General features: G+C 32.6%; 3 protein-coding genes across 7 annotated transcripts; 1 reads left to right on the top strand and 2 right to left on the bottom strand.

Annotated features, from left to right (window-relative positions):
• Positions 1-1,983: 1,983 nt before the first annotated feature.
• On the top strand, positions 1,984-10,151 carry LOC137808399 (tubby-like F-box protein 2). Of its 3 annotated transcripts, none has more exons than XM_090299750.1 (6): positions 2,031-2,152; positions 3,729-3,927; positions 8,167-8,539; positions 8,617-8,704; positions 8,970-9,099; positions 9,191-10,151. In XM_090299750.1, the coding sequence occupies exons 3-6, from the start codon at positions 8,189-8,191 to the stop codon at positions 9,861-9,863; spliced, it is 1,242 nt and encodes a 413-aa protein (XP_090155876.1). In that variant the 5' UTR covers positions 2,031-2,152; positions 3,729-3,927; positions 8,167-8,188; the 3' UTR covers positions 9,864-10,151. The 3 variants fall into 3 exon arrangements, with proteins under 3 accessions (XP_068465578.1, XP_090155876.1, XP_068465579.1); XM_068609478.2 differs by lacking the exon at positions 3,729-3,927 and adding an exon at positions 2,634-2,725; XM_068609477.1 differs by lacking the exon at positions 3,729-3,927 and having other exon boundaries at positions 1,984-2,152.
• Positions 10,152-11,277: 1,126 nt separating this feature from the next.
• On the bottom strand, positions 11,278-13,619 carry APC10 (anaphase promoting complex 10). Its single transcript, XM_068609476.2, has 6 exons — positions 13,299-13,619; positions 13,163-13,223; positions 12,985-13,077; positions 12,828-12,898; positions 11,958-12,062; positions 11,278-11,869 (listed from the first exon to the last, which is right to left on the bottom strand). Exons 1-6 carry the CDS (start codon positions 13,475-13,477, stop codon positions 11,800-11,802), a joined length of 579 nt encoding a protein of 192 aa, XP_068465577.1. The 5' UTR covers positions 13,478-13,619; the 3' UTR covers positions 11,278-11,799.
• A 3,479-nt stretch (positions 13,620-17,098) lies between these two features.
• On the bottom strand, positions 17,099-22,654 carry LOC137808396 (U-box domain-containing protein 5). Of its 3 annotated transcripts, none has more exons than XM_068609475.2 (6): positions 21,810-22,654; positions 21,136-21,210; positions 20,435-20,611; positions 20,103-20,210; positions 18,652-19,826; positions 17,099-18,345 (listed from the first exon to the last, which is right to left on the bottom strand). In XM_068609475.2, exons 2-6 carry the CDS (start codon positions 21,190-21,192, stop codon positions 17,589-17,591), a joined length of 2,274 nt encoding a protein of 757 aa, XP_068465576.1. In that variant the 5' UTR covers positions 21,193-21,210; positions 21,810-22,654; the 3' UTR covers positions 17,099-17,588. The 3 variants fall into 3 exon arrangements, with proteins under 3 accessions (XP_068465576.1, XP_090155874.1, XP_090155875.1); XM_090299748.1 differs by having other exon boundaries at positions 21,346-22,581; XM_090299749.1 differs by lacking the exon at positions 21,810-22,654 and adding an exon at positions 21,523-21,652.
• Positions 22,655-25,079: the final 2,425 nt, after the last annotated feature.

Here is a 25,079-nt window from a genome sequence, read left to right as displayed (position 1 = left end):
AACTTCCCAATTAGTTGAAATCAATTTGTATAAAAGTCACACCACTTTAACTTTGTTAAATTTTGTTTTAAAAAACAAAAAAATTGTTTACTTTTGTTTTTAGAAAATGGAATAATTAATTGGATTTTTATTTTGAAAAAAAATTATGTATTAAGAAAGATTTAGTTATTTTTTAATTGAAAAATTAATTAAAAATGATGTTAAAATCTTAAACTTAAAGTAAAAGCATAAAGTATACAAAAATATGCCTAAAAAATACTAAAGATATAAAAAAATATTAGTAAATTAGTGATTTTTCAAAATTTTGGTATCTTCAATATTCTCCCTTACTTCGTTTGAACAACTTTTACTTTTTAACTGTATAAAAAAAAGTTACTATTTGAAGTTTTTTCTACAAATTTTATCAATTTTTTAATATTTTAATAATTCAATTAATTATTTAATTAAAAAAACAAAAAACAAACAATTTTTTTCAAAAGAAAAATAAGCAAAACTAAAGTCGTGTTTTACATTAACTTTTCCATACAATTAATTGTGTACGATTAATACGATTTTAGTTATATTAATTTTAACTCAAATCATACTAACATAATAACTTTAATTAAATGTAAATCTCAATCTTAATCAAAGTCCTTAAAAAACCATTAGACTTATGTCAAAATTGATTTCAATTAAAAATCAGAGATAAACACGACTTTTTTTTTATTGACCACTACATAATGAAAGTTGTGTACCCTTAACGTAATATGAAATAGTTTTGACAATGAATGAATACTTTTCCAAATTCATAATATTTTTTTTTTATCTATATCAATGCTAAATTATCTAAAATGTACTATTGACGTGGAAAAACCTTTCGTGTACTGTTATAATTCAGCAAGAATAGATATTGGAGTCAATTAGTTTAAGCAACCTTAGTTTAACCACTACACCTTTATAGATCTTTAAGTTACATGTTTCTATGTACCTTTTTTTTTGTACAATTTTCTTTCAGGCTTTTACGATTGTGTGGAAATCTGATTCGAGAAGAAAGAAAATTAAAGAAACGAGAATAATGTATAATTTGATTCGACACTAGAAAGGTTTAAAAAATAAAAGGAAATATGAAAAAAATAAAATAATGAAATGTATATTAATAAAGTAGTTATAAAATGTAAATAATAAAATAAATTTATATTAATAAGTGTATAATGTTACACATTCAATTAATTTAAGACTATAATATCAGGGGCAGAGCAATATTGATCCATGTCGATACACAACGGTTTGTCATGTCTTTAGTTGTCCAATTCTTCAAGTCTCTCTGCCTCTTCGCGTACTTCGGTCGGCCGGTGGGGATACCTGCAATTGCACTCCGACGCTCAAGTCAGCGACAATGCTCAAGTGAGAGTTCTCTGATAGTATGAAAAGCGTACCCTTTTCCCCTTTCAGAAATTCCTTTTTGTATGTTGACTTGGGTCTTGGCCGTGTGGGTCAAGTAACCGATTATTAGAGACATGCCTCGTGGTCTCAGGTCGTGCTTGGTGACTTTCTGATATAAAGGGAGTGCTCCAGAGAATGTATTTGACTTATTCAGTGAAAGTTATAACCGTTTATTTTCCAAGTGGAACCATGTTTATTATTTATTTAAGTTATCTAAAGTGCACACTTCTATCGTCCTGACTGGTAGAAAGACATTATTTATTTAATTTATTTTTTCACACATAAATTATAATAACTATTTTCATTGATTGTTTTTAGCGGACACTTTATAATGAAAGTGTGTTTTAAAAATTTGTTTAACAATAGGTATTTTAATTTTTTTTTGTTTTATCTTATTCTTCTCTACACTTTTAAATCTAAATTATTATTTGAAAAATAATAATTAAAAATAACACTATATTACAGTGTAAATGGCTTATTAAGGGAGTAACCAGGCCAAGAAGAGGGCCACGTGTACGAAGGCACAGCTTATGAACAGTAGAGATTCCTGCACTAGATTTTATCCAATAAATAAATCATGCTTCACTTTTTCCACCAAAAAATAATTTAAAAAATGGTGGAAAGATAATGTGCATCCGATTCAAACCACACGATATTGCGACCTTATTTTGGACCCGCGGTGGCGGTAGCGGTGGCCGGCGATTGATAGTGGCGTGGGAGTAAGACATGGGTACTACTCCTCTTTTCTTTTACTTTCCATACCAAATCAGAGAACACTGTTCTCTGCTTCTTCATTTCGGGTGACTTGTGCTTATCTGTTTTTACTGTTTCTGGATCAGTATTCTAGAAGCTTCCTTATTTTCTCTCACACTTTTGCTCACAACGTTCCAAAGTCTCTCTGCTTGATTGATAGGAATTTTCATGCTTTTCTTCTTAGATCGATGCTCTGACTTCGTTTTATTTATTTATTTATTATTATTGTTATTTTTGGTAAAATTATAGATTCTCGCTTCATTAAGTTGATTTCAAAGACAGAACGTGTTTGCATTTTGTAAGGACTGGATGAGTTTTATTTTTGACATTTTAGTGCAATATTTTTTTGTTTTGTACATATTACCTTGTCAGTAATAAAGCACAAATCTTTATGATATTATTAAATTATTTTGATTATGACCCAATATTAGTTAATTTTGGGGCTGGCTTGTTTCTAGTTGTTGTCTTGAAGCTGCAAGCATTGAATATAGAGCCATGTCTACATGCGATGTATGTATGTTATGCAGGAACGAGATGATTATTAATTTAGGTAAACTTCTTAGTCCTTATTTGTATAACCTTTAGTATAAATACTTATAGGGAAAGGGAACATGAACTTAAATCTCTTTAAGTTAAAATTAACCGGTGTACCTTAGCTTTTGGACAAAGTTAAATGCCTAAGTTGATTTTAGCTTATAAAAGAAGTTCAATTTATTTGACCTTTTTCTTACTTTTTTTACATGTTTATGAAGAAGTTTATCTTAACAAGACCCATATTTAGTACTTATTGATACTAAGGTGGACTAATAAATTAAAAAAAAAACTTATCTTGACTTTGATAAGTTTCTCTGTCAAACTTTGTGAGGTTAAAAGGTACTTACACGAAAGCATATGTATGCACAAATGTGTCATTGTTTCTGTTGTTTTTTTAGCTCAGTCAAAAATTGTATCTTTTGTCTCTAGTATCACTGTATTGTCTGTTTGTTCTATCTTTTGGTGAGTTTATCTGTTTGACCACAGCTTTCATCTTACTGTGTTTTAGTATCATCAACTATACTGGGTGTTTGAGTCTACTTAGCGTCTGTACATTCTCTAGCTGTTTCGTAACTGATTTCTGTTACAGATCAGTTAGCATGTTATGTTGTTAAGCCTTGTAAATAGTCATATATCCTCGCTATGGTTACATAACAGTTTATGAGAGTGTATTTGTGAGATTACATACTGTAACTCACTGAGAGAGTATTTTGTAACTCTTAAGAGATAATTCTCCATAACTCTTTGAGAGAGAACTTGTTCTTGTTGATAGTGTGGTTTTCCCATGGATGTAGATTGGAATTTGTTAACTCTCTAATCCGACCATGTTATATCTTATGCGTGCTTTGGTTCTTTTCTTGTTTCTTGAAGTTCTTGGTTTGTTTGTTGTTACAACAAATTTTTGCAGTGAGTGTGGAATGATAAACCTCTATGGGTATTGCAACATATGATGTTGAGAAATTCATTGGAGTAATGATTTCGGATTATGACGATTGAAGATAAGATAATTTATTGTTCAGCAGGGCTTTTTAGAAGCGCTTGATGGTGAATCCAAGAATGATGCCACTATGGCTGAGAAAGACAAGAAAACATTGTTAGGAAGGTTCACAGTTTAATTGTTTTAGTCTTGGTGACAAAGTGTTGAGACAAGGGTCGAAAGAGAAGATTGTTGCATGGATTTGGACTAAACTTGGAAGCTTGTATATGGCGAAATATTTGGTAAACCATTTGTACCTGAAACAAGCTTTGTGTTCATTCAAGATGCATAATGAACATCCCATTGATAAGCAATTGGATGAATTTAATAAGTTGATTCTAAATCTTCAAGACATTGATGTTGAGATTAAAGATGAAGATCATACTGTGAATCTTTTGTATTAATTGCGAAAGAGGCGTATTCATTTTAAGGCAACTTTGTTGTAGGGAAGAAAGTTTGTCTCTCTTGATGAAGTTTCAATTAGCATTTAGTTTCAAGAAAAGAAATGAAAGAACAAAGTCAAAGTCATTTGAAAGGGGTGAAGGGTTGATTCTTAGCAGAAGAACAATAAGGAAAGAAAAAAGAAAGACACCATTCTGAAATGGAAGGCCACCCTAGAAAAATTTCCATGGAAGGCAAAAGGGAACTCTGAAGCAGAAGAAGCCTCAAGGCTTTAGACATGTAACTATAGTAGAAGATAGGTATAAGTCACTAGGTGCCCTTACTGTGTGCCTAGTAGTGCTATCAATGCAGAGTAGATCTTCTTTTGAAGAATTTGTTCTTCTTGGAGATAACAAGTCATTCAAGATTACTAGTATTGGAGTTATAAGATTTAGACTATATGATGGAACATAAAAGATCTGCATGAAGTTAGGCATGTACCTGACTTGAAAAGAAATCTAATATCCCTTGGCAAACTGGGAAAGAAGGGATTTGGTCAAAGGTGATAGAGGAGTGCTACAGGTGATGCAAGGATCTATGATTGTTGTGAAGGGTGCGAGGAAAAAATGACTTGTATTCCTTGGAGGGTTATAAATTGGTTTTGTGTCTGTTGTTGCTGAGAAAGAATTGTCAAGAATATAGTTATGGCACTCAAGGTTAGGTCATATGAGTTAAAGAGGTTTTGTTGAATTACTAAAGCAAGTGTTGTTTGCATATGAGAAACATGAGAAGTTGAAGTTTTGTGAATACCACATCTGTGGTAAATCCTATAAGGTCAAATTCAATACAGGACAACAAAGAACAAAAGAGACTCTTTGAATATGTTCATGCTAATCTCTGTGTACCATCAAGAACTCTATCACACTCCGAGTCAAGGTATTTCCTATTAATACTCAAGGAAATTATGAATATATTTTTAGAAGACCAAGGATGAAGCTTTTGAGAATTTCAAGATTTGGAAGCATCTAGTGTAGAATGAGACAGGGAGAATAGTAAAGAGATTTAGAACAACTAATATCTTGAATTTTGTTCAAAGTTATTCAATAAATTTTGTAAATAAAATGGTATAACATGACATAGAACTGTGTTTGGAACTCCTCAACTACATGCCCTACTAGAAAGATTTTGATATGACCACTTTGGAAGAGTAAGTTGTATGTTAAAGCAAGTGCATTGTTGCCTACTTGATTAATATATGTCCTTCAACTGTTTTAGAGAGAAAGATCTTGTGGAAATTTGGATAGGTCATCTTCCTAACCATTAAAAAATATGATAATCTTTGGTTTTGTTGCTTATGCTCATATTAAGCAAGATAAACTGGTAAATGCATGTTTCTTGGATATCTTGGAGAGGTTAAGGCATACAAATTATGGTGTCTTGAGCTAAGATTCAAGAAGTGTATGATCAACTGTAATGTTACTTTCAATGAGATTGTGATGGCTTATAAATAAAAGGTTTTTGAGTTTGTTGGCGACCAAGATGCTAAGATTCATAAAGTAACTTTGATCAAAGGTTTTCTATGTTGAGATTCAAGAACTGGTAAATGCATGTTTCTAGGATATCTTGAAGGGGTGAAGGCATACAAATTATGGTGTCTATGATCATTCATGATGTTATTTTCAATGAGATTGTGATGGCTTATAAGTAAAAGGTTTGAGTTTGTTGACAGTCGAGATGCTGGGATTTGGAAATCCAACTCTGATTGAGGTGGTGCCAAGATGTTTCTCTTATTTTCTTTAAACATACCACGAGGAGTGTGAAGAATATCTTACTAAAAAGCACCAAGTTGAAGATGGTTACAATATAACACAAGGAAGGACATGGATATGCAAATTTAATTGTGTTTTCTCGTGGTAGCAAGTAAGGAGAAGAAGGAATGATTGATTGACATGAATGAAGTGATGAAGTAACATCATCATAATCATAATTGGAGTTTGATAAGGAGACTTGTTGGTGCTAGATTGATTTGTTGTAAATGGATTTTCAAACAAAATGATGAAATTTAAGGAATTGACCAAGGAAGATTTAAAGCAAGATTGGTTGCCAGAGGTTTTACACAAAAGGAGGGGTTTGATTTTAGTGATGTGCTCTCCCTCATAGTAAAGCATATATCCATGCAAATCCTCTTATTTTCTGAGTTTGATCTTGAATTGGAGCAAATAGATGTCTAGATTGCCCTCTTGTATGGAAATATGTAGGAAACCATTTTTTTGAAGCAACCATAAGGGTTTGAGGTAAAAGGTAAAGACAAACAAATGGTTTTATGAGTTTATGACTCAAATGGTTTCGTGAGAAGCAAGTTTGATAAGTGTGTTTATTTCAAATTCTTACTTGACAATCACTCTGTAATATTGTTGCTCTATGTTGATGACATTTTCATAGCAAGCAATAGTAAGTTTGAAGTTGAGAAGGTGAAGAATGAGTTGATTAGTGTTTGAGAAGAAGAATTCGGGAAGACAAAAAAAGAACTTGTGGATTGAGATCATGAGAGACAAAAAGAAGAATCCATTATACCTGTCTTGGAGAGCTACCTTAAGAAAGCTTGTGATAAGTTTGGAATGACAAACTTGAAACTTGTTTCTTCACCTTTAGCTGGCATTTTAAGCTAAGTTGTAAACAATATCTTGAAGAGTGTGGTTATATAGATACAATTTCATATGCAAACATTGTTGGTCTATGATGTATGCAATGGTTTGCACTTGATTTGATATTTGCTTATTTTATGAGTATTATGAGCAAATTTATGTAAAATTTTGGGTGAGAAATTTGGCAGACTCTTAAGTGGATCCTGAGGCATGTGAAGGGGTCTCTTGGCAAAGTTTTAGTTTATAGTTGAACTAGAGATACTGGTAGAACAACTTTTGAAGGATTTGTAAACTCAAATTATGTTGGATGTCTAGGTACTGGGAAATCTCTCACAGGTTATGGTATTGCTATTAGTTGGAAGGCAGGTTTATAGAAGATTGTGGTTTTGTCTACCATTGAAGTTGAATATATGGCCACAATAGAAGTTGTGAAGGAAGCTGTGGCTCTGGTTTTGCTGAAGAGCTGAGAATGCACAATCAAATTACCATAGTGCATCGTGATAAAAGCTATTAAGGAACTTAGTCATGAGAGAACCAAGCATATCGACATTAAGTTGCATTTTGTAAGAGAGGAGATTGGCAGAGATTCTGTGAAGGTGAAGAATATTTCAACAAATCATAATTCCTCTGTTATGATTACAAAAAATGCTTCCAAACAGTAAGTTCTATCATTGTTTAGGGTTGATGGGAGATTGACTGTTGTTCTGGGCTTGTAGATGTTCTTTGTCTAGTGTTAGAGAAGTTTGTTCATGAACCAAGGTGGAGATTTGTTGGTTTTTGCCCAGTCAACAAGCTGCATCTATCTCTTGTATTGTCATATCACTTGTCTATTCTATCAACTGGAGAGTTTATCTTTATGACCGAAGCTTTAGTCCGTACCTTGTTTCAGTATCATCATCTATACCGGGTGTTTATGTCTGCTCAGTGTCTGTTTGTTCTCCAGCTGTTATGTAACTGATTTCATTTACAAATCAGTTAGTATGTTATATTGTTAAGCCTTGTATATTCATATATCCTTGCTATGGTTAATAACAGTGTATTCAAGTGTATTTGTGAGATTACATACCTGATGTTTTCTGTAACTCATTGAGAGAAGTCTCTTTAACTCTATGAGAGATAACGTGTTCTTGTTGATAGTTTGGTTTTTGTGTAGATGTAGATTGAAGTTTGTGAACACTCTAATCAAACCATGTTATATCTCGTGTTTGCTCTATTTCCTGGTTCTTTTCTTGTTTCTGGAAATTCTTGGTTTGTTCATTGTTACAATTTGGGTTTTCTTGATTTGTGAGCATTCCCATAGAATTGGCTTGTTTCACGTTAGTTTCTTTATCAGTCTTTGGCTTTTCAATTATTGTTGGTATGAGAAAACTTCAGTGGAATATATTAAGGCATGTTAGAATGGAATGTAGAAGCATTTTAATTTTGTTTGGATTGGCATGGTTTTGTATTGTGAAGAGGATTGGTAAGCCGTGAGAACATGTTGAGAAGCATAGTCCGTGAACTCAAGGAGATGAGAGATGGAACAGGAAGCACGTCTAAGCGGGGTGCAGAAAGCAAGCTTCGACTCAGTCGTACAAAGTCACATATTGCTCCAGATGTTATTGCAACTACATTTGAATTTATTCAACAGGGACAATGGGCAAATCTTCCAGAAGAATTGCTTTTTGACATAATCCAGAGGGTTGAAGAGAGTGAAACATCTTGGCCTGCCCGTGCTGTTGTTGTCTTCTGTGCTTCTGTATGTAAATCATGGAGGTCTATTACAAAAGAGATTGTCAAGACTCCTGAACAATGTGGAAGGATCACATTTCCTATTTCATTGAAGCAGGTAATAAATTCTTCACCCTTTTTCTGCCCTACTCTATTATGTTTCTTACGTTCTTTTCCTTTTATGTGTATGGATAGCCCGGTCCACGTGATTCTCCAATACAGTGCTTTATCAGGAGGAGCAAAGAAAGTTCTACATATCTGTTGTACTTTGGCCTGGTTCCATGTAAGTTATTTCATTGCTGAAACCTTCCATGTGGCAGAATGCACTTTGCTTGACATAAAATCTTATCTATATGTATAACTTAAATGGTGCTTGAATAAGATAGAAATGAACTTAAACCTTTTGATGCAGTCAAAGTACAAAAGCCAAATTTTGCTTTGTTTTCCTCCCTTCATGATCTGCTTGTCGATCCATCTTACTAAAGTTTGATAGAGAATTAGTTCTTGATATTCTATTTGAGAAGCTTGTTCTGGCTTTAATTGTACAGCAGAGAATGACAATAACAAGTTGTTATTAGCGGCCAAAAGGATAAGAAGGGCAACAGGCACTGATTTTGTCATATCCTTGGCCACAGATGATTTTTCTCGAGCCAGCAATAAATATGTTGGTAAACTGAGGCAAGTTTTTGGTCGATAGAAACCTTACCTTTTCAATTTTCACCTTGCCTCTTATCATCTTTGCTGATACTTGATAATGTACTCTTGGCAGGTCTAATTTTTTGGGTACCAAGTTCACCATATATGACAGTCAACCTCCCCGTGATGCTGCAATTCAACCAAATTGTCAATCTAATAGGAGATTTCATTCTAAGCAGGTGTCACCAAGAGTTCCAGCTTGTAGCTACCTTGTTAGCACAGTTTCCTACGAGCTGAATGTCCTTTGCACTAGAGGGCCAAGAAGAATGCATTGCGTCATGAACTCTATACCCGTCTCAGCAATTCAGGAAGGGGGCAACGCCCCAACTCCAACTTCTTTCCCTCAAATATTTGATGAACCTTTTTCTCCATCACCAGCAGCGAAAGAAAAAGTTCCAGTCCCCGATTTAAACTCTGCAAGCTTATCAGAGCCACCAATATCGAGCCAAGTCTCAACTGAGCAATTAGCACTGAAAAACAAGGCTCCAAGATGGCATGAGCAGCTACAGTGCTGGTGCCTAAACTTCAAAGGTCGTGTGTCTGTGGCTTCTGTTAAGAACTTTCAGCTTGTAGCTGCTGTTGATCCGTCACATAACATTTCTGCTGAGGAGCAAGACAAGGTAATCCTGCAGTTTGGAAAGATTGGAAAAGACATATTCACCATGGATTACCGTTATCCACTCTCTACCTTTCAAGCGTTTGCCATCTGCTTGAGTAGCTTTGACACTAAACCAGCCTGCGAATGAGATGCATCACCACAATTTGATCATCATCTGCCGAGTTGTTGATTGTTAATTATGGTGGCATGCAGCTGAAAATTTAGCCGTTCAGCCTGTAGTATCCTTCCCTTGAATCGGTTGTTGATTCTGGAATTTGCTCTATTTGTTATATCGTGGTCGTCTAAAATTAAGTTATATGAAGTTTAATGATTTCTGTAATATATGTTTCCAGAATTCCTCACTAACAAATGTTTTGATTTCTTTAAAGAGTTCTTAATGTCAATGCATTATTAATATAGAAAACATTACACCAAATTTGCACGAGAATGAATTTTGAGGTAGTTATCATAAAATTTCAATAAAATTGTCATATATGGTGATTTAAGATTAGATAACTAAGTAAATATTTTTATGGTCAGTTTATAACTTGTTTTCTCGTGTAAATACTGAATTTTCAGTTAACATTCTTTGCAGATTTTGATAATGTTAAACAACCTATGATATATACCAATAATAATGAAAATAATTTAATTTTTATACATTGTTGGTTTTAAAGAATTTTACACCCTTGCTCAATTTGAAATAATTTGGTATGACTTTAAAGATAACTATTGTAAATGTCAATAAATTTACCATACATAATTTTGTGATTGAAGGATAAGATAAAATTTTGATATGTTACGAGTTTATTGTAAAATATTAATAATTAAAATTTGAATAATAGTGATATTCAATATTTATATTTAAGATTTTATAGTATTTATGGGTTGTCAACGGAGTCAATCAATTATTCATCACATTGTTTTTCAACGTACTGTTTCTTCCTGCACCTCCACATTTTCTTCTGCCACCTCATACACAACATGAAAATACATTTTTATCCTTCTTGTGCTACTCCCATAGAGTAATTTTCGGATTATGTAATTCGGGAACTCATTTAAAAAAAGACTTCCGGATTACATAATCCGAAAACTAAATAAGACTTATGGATTATGTAATCTAGGAAGTAATCATACTTCTGAAAAAAGACTTCCAGATTATGTAATTCAGAAACTAATCATGCATATGAAAAAAGACTTAACTTCCTGATTACGTAATCCGATATATTATATATTATAGAGGGGTATTTTTGGAAATTTGAAAATTTATGAAAGTGAGAGAAGAAGGTATGGAGGTGCAGGAAGAAACAGTCTTTTCAACGATTTAGAATGCCTCCACACTTTTAGTCTTTCAGGTCCAATATAAATTTTAGAGTAATGAAAAGCCGTCTTAAGTTATGAACCCCAAAACTAGTCAACATTCAATTTTATCATTTGTGTCTACAAAAGGTGTAAAATAATGATTTAAGTTACTCTGTAAATTAATCATAAAACAAATGGAGACAACATCTCAAGGCAAAATAATCCAAACAGAAAATGTCAAGATAGAAGAGACAAGCACATTGGAATGAGATATTGATTTATTTGAAGTTACTATTAGCTAGTAACCACATTAGAATCCTGGAAAGAATAACACAGAAGTTGCTTGTAGAATATATTCTCTAGCAGTGGAATTACATGAACCAATACTAGACAATGGTATCTTGGCCTTAGTGCCAATTTTCATCATAGTTTTTCGGTGAGAAGTAAGAAACAATGATGATGACAAAGAGGGAATAAATTTCACACAATGCACAAGTTGTTTTGTCAATAAATATAGAACTCTTGAATTTGAATCTCCAGCTACTACCATAGAGCACAAACACATGTAAAACAAAATGTAAATACTTGACAGGCACAGAGGGTACTGAATTACTGATGGCCACATTTACTGATGACAATTTTTAAGAATATTGAAGTGAAATATATTTGACATTTCGGTCAGTAGTGATTTGGTTTCAGATATTCCAGATGATACAATCACTTAATGGCGGCATCCTTTGATTTAAAACCAGGTTGGCTTCATTTACTTTTACCATAAACTATCATCTTATAGAAGAGTAGGTGATGAACTCCCTTGAAGTAAATTGAAATGGCTGGTGTGGAATAGGATTCCTGCAACAGTGGTTTACATAGAAAGACATTAATTAATAAATTTATAACTGCATCAAAGAAATTGTTTCAAAAGTAAAGGGAGACTCACGGTCGAGGCCCATAAACTTTGATTTGCCGCACATGAGTATCCCTTCCATTGAGATGGTTTGACAACACAGCAATTTGCAACATGAAAGTGTTCACAAAGGTATCCCTGTGATTGGTGAAAGACAATTACAAGATTCAATTAACAAGTATGCTAATACGAAGGAGAAGCAGTCCTTAAGTTACATTGCATTATTTTGGTTACAACCATTGAGACTCATTCACAATATCAATTTTAGGGTAACAATGAAAGACAATCAATCCAGTGGTTCAACAGATGAAATGAAACAAGAACTGATTATTACATTCCTATGTACCAACAAACACATCTTCAAGTAGTATGACTACATATCCTACCCTATCTAATTTCTCAGTTCACAATTGGAAAACATCCTCAAAGCCTTGAACATAAATCCAGATATATAAGGAGTAAGAATTCAAATAAAAATCAGTTAGACTTCAACAAAAAAAAGCCAAGAATTCAGTCACTTCTTCAGAAGAACATTAAGCAGTAGGCACAGCATATTGCCTCAAACACAATTTAATCAAAATGCATGGTCCATGTTGATCTTATCACTCCAACAATACAACAGTAGCTAGATGAAGTCAGTCACATGACACCTTAACTCTATAAGTGCAATCATTGCCAGTCCCAAGTCTGACTAAAAGAGGAGTGTTGTATTAATCCCTCGACACAAGACTTGTCAAAATCTTTTTTTTTTCTTCTGTAAGTGTTTATAGAGAAATTTATTCAGACAAACTAGAAAAAACAGGATTGGTTCACTTTCACTGAGGTTCCCTTAAATTCCCTACAATAAACTATCATGTCCCCCATTAAACACTCACACACACACACTGACCAGAAAATACTTACCTAGGATCAACTCCAGACAACGATAGATAGATCCACCCAGTTGGCTTCACAAGTTCCACGGTCTTAATCTCCTACAAATGTTCCCAAACCCATCATTCATCAACAACCACAACAACCAAATCAACCTTCTCAATCAAACCCAAACTAATAAAATTACCTTCAAGTTGTGAAACCCATCACCGGCACGGATGGAAACTTTGCTAGGCGTGTAACTCTCGTCCAGCTTGAAATCCACGTACAGCACAATTAGCTGCAACAACAAAAAAGATTACAAATTTAGCACTTAGAAAGCATAGTTAAATTTTATTTGCAAGAGGGGTGTGCCGTGCACGTACTTGAAGTCTAACTTTCTTCTGAAACTGAATATTAACCAAATGGGGTTGCGCTCCGTCGGATCTGAAAGCACGGAGAGCGTGATTGAGAATGCGAGTGAAGATAAGAGAAAGAGAGTGTAGCGAGTGAAGGAGTTACTGCCAATAGGTTTCGAGGTTATCGTCACGGAGAGAGGAAACACCGTTACCGGGTTTGCAAGAACTGACGCTCCAAGCGGCTTTTTTCCCCATCTCCGTTAAGTCATCGTCAACCATCAGCAATTGGTTTCCTCCGCTCAACTTTGTTTCTTCTTCGCCCTCTGATGATTCTGCTGCCATTTCTGAAACCTCAAACAACCCTACCTCTCTCCTTTTTCTTTCCCCGCTTTTATTTTTCAAGCTTCTTCAACTACTGGGAAGAGAAACCAAATGGGGAAGGATGTTGAATTGAACAAGAAAACAACAACAACAACAAAAGGACGATATTTTAGTTTAAGTTTTCAAGTTTTTAAAGGCTGAAATTAGGGTGTGGTAGTGAAAATCTAATTTTTTTATTGTACTTGTTCTATTTGGTAAAAAGGAACAGCAACGATTGGTTTTAAAATTAGGTTTAAAATTAAAAATAACAAATTTGGATAACAAAATGATTATACTAGTTTTTAAGTTTTTAAAAGATTTGATAATTATTTAAACCTAATTTTTAAAACAGAAAAAAAGGTTGTTTAGTTTCACTTTTAAAACGAGAGGGAAAATGCAGCACTCTTAAAATGATTATTAAAAGAACTAATTACATTAAATGAAGTCACTTTTCATATGTAATCTGATTGATTTAAACATAATATTTTTTCAATTCTGGACGGATCTACAGAGATGTGCATAGAATCTTCAAGGGATCAGAGTTTTAGTTCTATTGTTTCCTTTTCTTATTCTATGCAGATTATGCTGCAACTTGTGAAGGAACACTTGCATCTGAACCACCATATAGCAACGAGATAAAAAGCTTTATTGTTTTGCATAATCCCTGTAGAATTGTTGAGTGAAATATTGAAATGGCTTGTTCCTCTCTTCTTGTCCTATAATGTATACTCTAAAAAGTGACAGTATTACAATAAAAAAAACAGTTCAATCTATCTCTTTATCTGCCTAACTAAGTATAAAACTAGTTTGATGTTAAACACAGTTCACATATACACACTGGTGTAGCATATTGATTATACTTACTCTTACGCATAACAGAGATTAATCTTCTATCATGGTTGCTATTCTTTTAGGCTCTGTTTGGATTGAGGAGGGGATGTGTGAGAATTTGAGGGAGTGGATGTGTGAGGAAAGTGTGAAGAAAGTGAGGGTGTTTGAATTGGGGTATGTTAGGGAATGTGTGAGGAAAGTTTATGGGAGTTTGTGAGTGATGTGATGATTATGATGAAATTTTAATTTTGTTTAAAGGTGTGAATTGTAACTTTACAAATTAACCCTTACCTATTAAAAAAATTAATAATAAAATGAGTTGTTTTTGTTTAAAAATGAAAAACTTTCACACATTTCGTAAATTTAAAAATTATAATTAAAAAAATATATGTTAAATGTAAATATGTATAATATAAAAACTATAATTAGAAAAAAAATATGTATTCAACAAATTAAATAAAAACAGAAGTTCAAGTAATAAAATTGAAAAATAAATCAAATCTTATATAAATAAAAAGATATTATTTTTTAATATTAAAAACTAGGGATGGCAAAGCGGGGCGGGCCATGCGGGCCGGCCCGCAGGTAAAAAACGCGAGGCGGGATGACTTTTTCAACCCGCATTAGCCCACCCCGCATTAGCCCGCAACCCGCGCGGGCCAGTTGCGGGGCGGGGCGGGCTGGCCCGCAAACCCGCAAGAAAAAAATATTGACACTTAATAGCAGCAGAGCAACCTAAACTGGGTCATGCCAATTAAATCAATTTCAAACACGATAAAGGAGCAAGACACCAGTTAGAGAAGGAGAAATAAGCAGAGGGTATTTTAGAAGTTACCGATGACCAAACCATCAATTGAGCCAAAAGTTATCTTATTTTTATTGTATTATTTTTATGAAAAATTAATTAATTAATTGTCATTGTTTTAATATATGCAGATGACGGGGAAAATTATAATTATGAAAAAATGGATGAAGGTTCTACTAAGGTGGCATCCAATGTTATTGAAATGGAAGAATGTCAATAATGTTTATGTTTAATGTTTTTGAATTAATGTTTATGTTTAATGTTTTGGAATTAGGTATTTTTAATGTTTTGGAAGTGGAAGAATAGTGATATTTGATATTTATCTTAATGTTTTGATGTTTGACTATATTTGAAAAGGAAGGGAAAAAAATTAGGTTTGATAATAACAAATATATAGGTTTAATTTGACAATTTTTTAATAACAAAATGTAAAAAAATAAATATTTAATTTTTTTTAAAAAAAGAAAAAACCTGCGGGCCAGCTCTTATGCGGGGCGGGTCGGGAATTCTAGCCCGCAATAACTTTGCGGGGCGGGCCAACCCGTCCCGCATTTTTGCGGACCAAACGCGGGGCGGGCCAATGCGGGGCGGGCTGGCCCGCTTTGCCATCCCTATTAAAAACCCTCTAGAAATGAAAAATAAAAAATACTACAACAACAAAAATATAACGTAATTAACAATAAAAAAAAATTTCATAAAAAATTATAATAAAATAAATTATAACTCAAAAACATAATAACTATATATAGAAATATATTAATATAAACATAACAAATAAATAAAAACAGAATTTCAAATAATTTCTTTAAATATTAAACATATACTATAAAATTAAAAAATAAATCACATCTTATATAAATAAAAAATTACTATTTTTTAATATTAAAAAACTTCACAATAAAGCAATCTAAAAAATACAACATAACAAAAATATAACTTAATTAACCATAGAAAAGGATTTCATAAAAAATAAGGATAAAAACGTATTAGTAGTATAATCCGATATAGTTCAATAATTAATTTTTTTTATTTTATTAAATATTTGTGTTAGTTAAATTTATTTAATAACTAATATTTATAATAAAGTGTAGTTTTTATCAATAAATTATGTAAAAATACGTGAAAATATATTAATTATATTTTCAGTTTCTAATGAATAATTTAAGTTAGAATAAAATTATTTTAAGTGATGGATTGTTTTTAGGGATTTTTTTGTATTGAACAAATTAAATATTTAGTATAAAATAAAATGAAAAATGTTTAGTATAACCTTTTGGTGATGACCATGATCCAACTCAGGTAATATTTTCAATTTTAATTAGATATAGTATATTTTTTTCTTTAAGAAAAATTAAATTCAACCACATTTAATAAAATATCTGATTAGAACTTGAAAAATAGGTATCACCTGATCTACTCTAATAACTAATATATAAATGAAATATTTTATTTAACTATATTTTTTTTACACTGATTTATAATATTTTATAAAATAATAAACAAACTTAAAACTTCCTTAAAATTTATTATGATTTGTTTCTTCATTTTAAATATTATATATATATATATATATATATATATATTTTAAACATTGTACAATAAATTTTTTAAAATACTAATACATTCCAATGAAGCATTGTGATACATTTAAATGAGGGTAAATTTGGGAATAAGGGATGCTGACATGACTTTCCTTCTACATCTCTTCATTTTGAGGGGAGAGGATATTTACTGTTCACACGTATATCCTCTCCTTCACTTCCCTGCACATCCCTTGATCCAAACCATGGATATCCACTCACATCCTTCCTCTTGAACATTACATCCATGAAAGCAAAAAGGGGTTAAAGGGAAAAGAAATAGTCGCAGATATTATGTGAATGTTTGTTAATGGTTAGTGTTAGAAGACGGTTTCAATGAAAAGGAGTTCTGAACATAAAATATGATAAGATAGACAGAGTATGATATTTGAACCATATAAACCATTCAAAATATCTACCTTAAAATCAGTTCTCAAAATATATAGTTAAAAATATACAATACGAAATGGAAAGGAAGGTCAATGCCGTAGCAACGAAGGCTGTTCCTATAACTATCCGTGACCACCAAGTTACAAGCGACAAACATCCCTTTAACATCTCGGGAGGAGAGGAGAAAGAGGAGAACTACTCAATTATCTCCCTATCACTGACTTGACATGCTAAAATAACTAGACACCAGAAGAAAAAACACTACTTTATGCAGTTAGCAGTTACTGAACAAAATTATGCAGCAGGCTATAAATGCTTCAAGGCGAGATTTGGCATGGCTTGGTCAGAAAATATTAAAAGAGGCAATCTAAAAATCCTATCTGCCATCCAGAAATTAAAAATGTCTCTTATCAGCATAATCTGTAGTCCCCCACAAAAAGGTTATGGAGGGTATATATAAAAGGTCAAAATGCATAGAAACTCATTTTCATCTCTTGTTTTTTGGTGCAACTGAACTGGATTTTGAGAAGATTGATAGTCTCTTCAAAATGGAAGGTTTCTTTGGTGATTTCTTTTCTTGATAGAGATTGGTAGATTCTTGAGAGGCATTGAAATTTGGCTCATAGGAGTCTTCATCCTCAAACTCCGTCCTCAAAAGACGTAGTAGTTCAAGTGCAAAAGCCTTTGCCATATCACTTCCTGAATTGGAGATGTCCACAAGAGAAGGAATAATCCCCTCATCCATAATCATCTGACAGTATTCCACACGTTGAGAGCATAAAGAGAGTAGAATATCAAGTGCCGGTTCTTTTTCCTCATCACTGCCAGTCCCAAGTATTTCAACAACAGAATATATGCATCCTTTTGTTTCAACCACAGAAACCCTACCCTCTTCAGTATCACAAAGGTTTTTCAAAATATGTATACAGTCTCTTGAAAGGGTTTTATCTTCAAAAAATGGCAGTAATTTTGGGATGCATCCGAGAGATACCATGTAGTGACAAATTTGACTATTGGATGAAAAATTAAGCATTATTTTAATAGCTTTTCCTTGGAACTCTTTGCTACCCAAATCAAGGATCTTTGAAATAGAAGTGAGTACAGTGGAAGCAGCAATGTTAGCTTTCTCACACCAGTTTCCTGCCAACTCTCCCATTATGGTAAGAGCTTCACCAATCACGTCTGTGTCAAGAAGACTTGCCAACATAATGCATGTATCTTCACTTAAATTGGTCATACCATTGCTACATGAAAAGCACAAAGAAGTCATTCCAATATCAAAAACACGAACAAAGATAAATATTCAAAATTAAAAGAAACAATAATCTTAATGTATTGGCCAAGTACTTGGAATGAGTTTTAACATAGAAGAAAAGTTCAAGTATCTTTCCTTGTTACTCTACACCACGTAAATCTAGCTTTTCAACCGATAATTGTTAAAAAAATCCATAAAATTAACAAGGTAACAAATTAAACCAGACAAATGCAAGCTAATCGAAATAACTAACAATGAACCAAGAACCAAATTGCAAGGGAAAAAGAAGTTGTACCGGCAGCACTTCATAAATTCCAACAGCAATTTAGTTCCAGATCTCAGAGCTTTTACATCATGTCTCTCACAGGCAGTGCTCAGAAATCTCGTGAGTGGGTCAATGAAATTCTCAGATGGCACAGAGCAAAGAGTATGGTTATTGCATTTGAAATCTATTTTCATATCTTCAATGAGTTGGCATTGAGATTTCCATTGACGTTCATGGAGTTTAGACAAGGGCATCAGAACAACATCATGAATCCCTGCATGAGATTGATGCCTGGGAGAATTGGCACCGGTCTTGTTCAATATCAAATCTAAGCCATGATTGGCCTTAGCATGAAAGGAATCTGAATTATAACTGGTCTCTAAAGATCCAAGTGACAAGTTACTAAGATCCATTTGGAAGTTTAAATCATACAAAGAACTTCCAAAACTCTTAATGGAATTGAAGGAAGCTTCCCATGAATGCAAATGTTGCACTTGTCTATTTGGGTCAGGAATGGAGACTCCATTAGTTTCACACCACTTTAATATTAGGTCCTTGAAGACAACATTTGGAGTCAATGCCATATGTTCCAGTTTCTTTTTTGTTTTCGGGCATATAGTATTACCCTCATCAAACCACTTTTGTATCCACATCCTTTCATATGTTTCTCCTGAAGCAATGACAACAGGGTCATACATCAACCTTAAAGATATTGGGCATGTATATTCCTCAGGAGGTGTAAGTCTGCCCAACTCATTGGCCTGAGTCCTATATTGATCATGGTTCAAGTATGGGCCTGACTTGACAGGAAGGATGCTTTGAGACTCGTGAACTGAGTTCTCAGTTGTGATTGGTCCTTCACTTTGGAAATAGACCTCAATTTGTTCTCCGGTGATTGATTTTTTGTGCTTTAGAAGGAGATACAAAAGATTTTTCAAGACAATCTCTTTTTGCTGTTTATTTGGTCTGACTTGTTTTAGCAACTTCTGAATCGATCGTTTCTCTATTAAGATGGCCGATGAGGATGTAATACTAAGTCTTGCTGCTACAAACTGAAAATGTTTTATTTCAGATTCTTCCATTGAATCATTATCTGATGTTGAAGAATCTTGCTGGAGCAATTGTTTCAAAACCTTCCCAGCTGCTTCTTCCGCTGAGTTGAGGCCAAATGTAACACACTCAAGATCACCAATTAGTAGAGAAATCTGCAAAGAGACATTGCAACACCAACAAAAAGCATTAAAATGAATATACAATGTAACAAACAGAACAAGCCAATGCAGTGAATAAAATAAAACAAAAAATCAGATATTTCAAAGCATCAATAATGCGGCCATCCACAATATTCAACTAGAAAACAAATTCTTCAGCATTGTGTGGATATATTTCATTTAATCATCAAATGGATTTTATGAATTATGAGAACTGTCTGATTCACATGTGGCTATTTAGCAATACAAGACAAATAAAATTGGACTAACCTCTGCAGCCAACATCACCGGAACCATATTCAGAATCTGGACTAAGTTTTTTACTATCGATTTTCTTGCCTTCTGGCATTTTGAGAGTATGGAATCCCCTGTCATTGCCTGAAAGTGATATTAGAACCAACTGAATTAGCTTGCTACTACCATAATCAATGATTATATCATATGTAACTGCAGTTGCTCAATAATTTTCTACGCATCATAATAATTGTTTATCCATATCTTTGCTCAATTTGATGTGATAGTACAACTGTTGATACGATCATTTGTTTGAAAAAATTTGAATTTTGCAAAGAATAGCTGAAATAATAAGAAGAACTACACACCAGGTAGAGTTTACTAGATTCAGAGCAGTATAGTAGTAGTTGTGCGGCTTTGTCAATTGCACTGTTGAGCAAACACAGAGCCTGCATTCCGCAAGGACGTGCTTCTTCTATACGTGGAATTATCCGCAAGATTCTAGCAACTAATTTCCTGAGTTCCGTGCACATTGCACGATGCACCTTCAAACACGAAATTACAATCAATAAAATTCTTAGTTCCAATATGCAAAGTAGTCGAAAAGGAGTATTATTTTTAACACCCCAATAGTGCAAATACTCAATTAATACCCCTTTTCTTTTTTTCCTTTCTATCTATCTATCTATCTATTTTTATCATATAATACCACCTACGACATTTATCACTTCTCTCTTCACTATTTCTTTCTCCGACTGGGTATAGACTTCCATTGGGGTGTCCACCAAACATTCTTCTTTGAAAAAGCACCCACATATCTTAAAAGTCAAAGGCAAGCTATAAAGTCAGCGCCTTTTTCTTCTAGATCAAACAGATACAAGAAGAAAAAAAAGAACAAAGGCAATTAATTTGAAAAGTATAACTCAGTGATTGACTGAGGAAATGGTTTATATTTTTTTAATAAAAAATGAATCCATCCAAACAGTACCAATTTAAGAAGAACTGAATGTACAATGTCAATAATAAGCATCCTCAATATAACATAATCAAATTCAATTCTTTCCAGTACCTTAAAAGAGGAAGGATTTGGTAATGTCTCTACCAGTTCACTGCCATCAGTTCCCATTCAGGAGAGTATCCTAGGCTACAAAGGGAAAGAACATTAAGCTAGTTAGTTCACTTCTTATACAAAATCATGCATAGAGCTTTAAAGAGAAATTACAACGTGTTAAGTATCTAACTCCTATTAATTTATGGTTTTCAGCAGTTAAGGTAATACCTTTTCTGCAATATTCAAAACTCAGAAGTTACTACGAAAGAGTGTCCCGGGTAGTATTAATCTCAAAACGCAGTAAAACCCCCACATGAAAGTAAGCATAAGAAGGGAAAGAGAAGATTTGGGGATTCAAGTTGGGATATTCCAGCCAATAAAGTGAATCTATGGTATCATCATTACCTAAACGATACTACTGCAAGTCTACAAGTTTTGCAAATCGTATAAATGAACTTAAACATAAATCTTGATTTTCATCTTTCAGTCAATTTACACTGAAATCAAACTGCCGAACAAAGAAATTGAAGCCAGTCTGGAACATGAAAAAGAGGCAAACAAATAATCCGTTCTATGAGATGACATGAGTTTAGTATATTGGAAACAATTTGAACATAAGATGAGAATAGAATGTGAGGGTTGAAAGTAATTTGGATTACACAATAGCACAGAAAGAGGGAGAAATGAATTACCCTCTATAGCGAAGACGATAAGAAGAAGCCTTCCAACAGAGCCAAGTCGATTAATTCCAAATCATCATCATCGCACACTCCAAACATGCCACTACCCACCATCAATAATTAAAGAATCTTTCAAACAGTGAAGTCAGAGGCGTCAAATGAGCACTTGTTAAAACAGCAAAATCGCCACTAAGTTGATCGTGTGAAGGAGAATTCAGAGAGTTCACAGTGCTTTCGTGCAGCTCTACCATTGAGAAGAAGCACGAGCACCACGAACAACAAAACCCAACGGTTCCAAGGAAACTTTATCAAAAGTAAAGTGTAGCACGTGTGGAAGCTCATAATTATCTTTTCTTATTACCTCCAAAAAAACAAAAACAAAAAAAAAAAGTCCCACTTTTGCTCAATTGACGATGTCCTTCCCTCATAGGCCATAAGTGCCCCACCCAACAAAAAAGATCAAGAAAAGAAATAGTTACAAAGCAGAATTGATGGTGATTAAGGCTTAAGTGGGGAGCATTCAATTAGGATAGCAACCCACGAAAGGAAAAAATATGAAAAAAGGAAGAGATTTAATCTTGACTGAAAGCGAAGCATGGCACTGAAAATAATGAAGAACCATGTTTAAGATTATGAGTTTGAAGGAAGGAGGAGAGAAAGAGAGATTATGAAGGAAAATAGTACGAGTGACGAAATGAAAATGGTGGTGGGGAGAAGGGACCAAGTCGAGGAAAGAGAAAGGAAAAAGCGTGGCAATCTCGGTGGCAGTGGCGGTGACTGGTTTGACCTGCGACCAAGACACTGCACTGCCCTAAAAAAAGAGCCACCAACAGCAACTATCATTGCCTCACCTGCCTGTCACGGCTGTGATGGTTGTGGTCCTGATAAATGGTCTCTGTGGGTCCCAGGGTGTTGCCTGTGACCAATTCCCAATCCCAAATATCCACTTGCCAATTACTGCTAATCATTGCACTTTTTCTTTTATTTATAAGAATTAATTTCATTGAATAATTCATACACTATTCAAGAGTTCATTTTCTTCAAAATATAATTTGTTTAAGAAATGCTTATTGCATCTCATTTATAAATAAAAAAATCCACAAGAACTAAGAAAAGAATTAATCATATTAATTGATTTAAAAATAAATATCTTTTGAAGTTCTTTTTATCATTGGAGAAATACACACAAGAAATCTCTAGTTTCTTATTATAGTTCAAACAATTAAAGTGACATTCAGATTTTCTGAGAATTATGACACTGTCACACAAAATTTATCAAATAAAGATGACAACATCTTAATATTAGTTGACAAGGCATCATGCAAAAAATCTAAAGGAAAAGAGACAAACCAGGTTGAAAAACCATTTATAGGTTTATTGAGATGAATAGATACCCAAAAGCATCTCTATTTCAGACAAAATTAACTCATCTCACATGAGAAAATAGACTTTTGAATATTGAAAATAAAGGTTTTAATATTTTCCAAAAAGAAAGTTTAAAGGTTGTCAAAATTTCACCTTCTTCCATTCAAATATCACTAAGCATGAGTTGTGGAAAAAATATAAATATAAAATAATAATAATAATAAAAATGTTAAAAAAGACAACTATTTAATTAAAACAACATGACCTTCTTTTCCAAATTATTTTCTCTTCATATTTGATTTGAAGTGAAAAGGTGTCCTTCAGTACAATAAAATCTGTGGGCATAATATAATAGTGGCTGTCTTTTTGCATGGTACGGCGGCGCCCAGAAGTACTACAATTAATTATTGGTTACTACAGTGAAAGTGAAAGAATAACATCTATGTTTTTGAAAAAATAAATATTCATAACTGCTTAAAAAAACAACTAATTTTAATAATAAAATAACGAATCGAGACATTTAATTCAAATATAAATTAAGTTAATTAATAAAAAATTATATAATGAGTATAGAGAAAAATTTAGTTATCAAAATATTATAACCCTTATATCTTTAAGAATCTATTCTCGATACACTTTGCTATTCAAAAATATAGAATTATTTTTAATAAAGAAGTTTTTAAAAACTCTTTCAAAAATATTAATTTATTTCAAAAAAGGAACCATTTGATAATTCAATATATTAATATTGAATTATTTATTATTTATTTCATTTTTTTCGGCCATATTTGAATATTTCAGGTTGGTTAAGGTTGAACCCGTTTTTGTCAAAGAATTTTTCGTAACCCGTCCACATTCGTTAACTGAAACCGGGTCATTGGATCATCTAATTAATTAATAAAAAATAACATGAAAAATAAGATAACAAAATCAATCCAAACTAAAATGAATAATGTAAAAAAAATAATTAAAAGTATAGAATTATATAATATAAAGTTATAACATTGAAAGATCTAGACAATAAATATTATACAATTTGTTTTGACAGCATAAATTATAGAATTAAGCACATAATTTTTTTTTGAAGTAATTAATATGGAGGTTTGTTTGGATTGTTTCGGGTTCTAATGTTCAAATTCGATACCTAAACATATGTAATTTTTTTAATTTTATAATTCAAATTGAACTGATAATAAACGAAGCCAAAATTTTCTCTATAATATTTGGTTTATATTGATTAGGTAATTAGATTGATCCAAACTCATGTTTACCAAACTCAATCCAATGTTCAATTATGGAGATATTTATAACTACAATTCAACATCCAAGTAATAAAAAAAAATATTTTAATTATTAAAGAGTCATTATTTTTTATCTTAGAACATACATCTATCTATACTATTTGGATCGGATTGGTAGTTGTACAAATAATTGAATCTATGTTTAGTAAGTTTAAACGTTCTTAATCATAATTTTAGATCATTTTACCATGATTAACATTAAACAGAATAGTTATGTGATAATTCTAGTCGTACGGAAATCTAGAGAGTTAAGAAGATGACAATGCTCGAGTAATCCAATATATCATAATCTCGATTAGTCTACACCGACATTTAATTAGTCCTGTCACCAATTGATAAGAATACAATAAAAGAAAAAAAGATTTTTAATACTACGCTTTCCTAATACCTTTTAAGTCAAACATATTTTTGAGAAATTTTTTCCTCTCCACCTATTCACAATATTGGTTATTTTTTAAATTAAATTTGTTATACATGACATTAATTATCCCGTAACAAAGATTTATCATACTGACACTTATACTACGTTCTTAAATAGACTTTTAGTTTAATGATAAAGTTATTATTTTGATTAAAATTTATACTTATAATTTTTTTTTTATATATATTTTAAAAT

This window comes from Phaseolus vulgaris, chromosome 3 (assembly GCF_051622355.1).
Source record: "Phaseolus vulgaris cultivar YP4 chromosome 3, ASM5162235v1, whole genome shotgun sequence".
NCBI classification, from domain to species: Eukaryota; Viridiplantae; Streptophyta; class Magnoliopsida; order Fabales; family Fabaceae; genus Phaseolus; species Phaseolus vulgaris.
The sequence above is the reverse complement of the archived record's forward strand: the minus strand, read 5'-3'. Positions and strand labels throughout refer to the sequence as shown.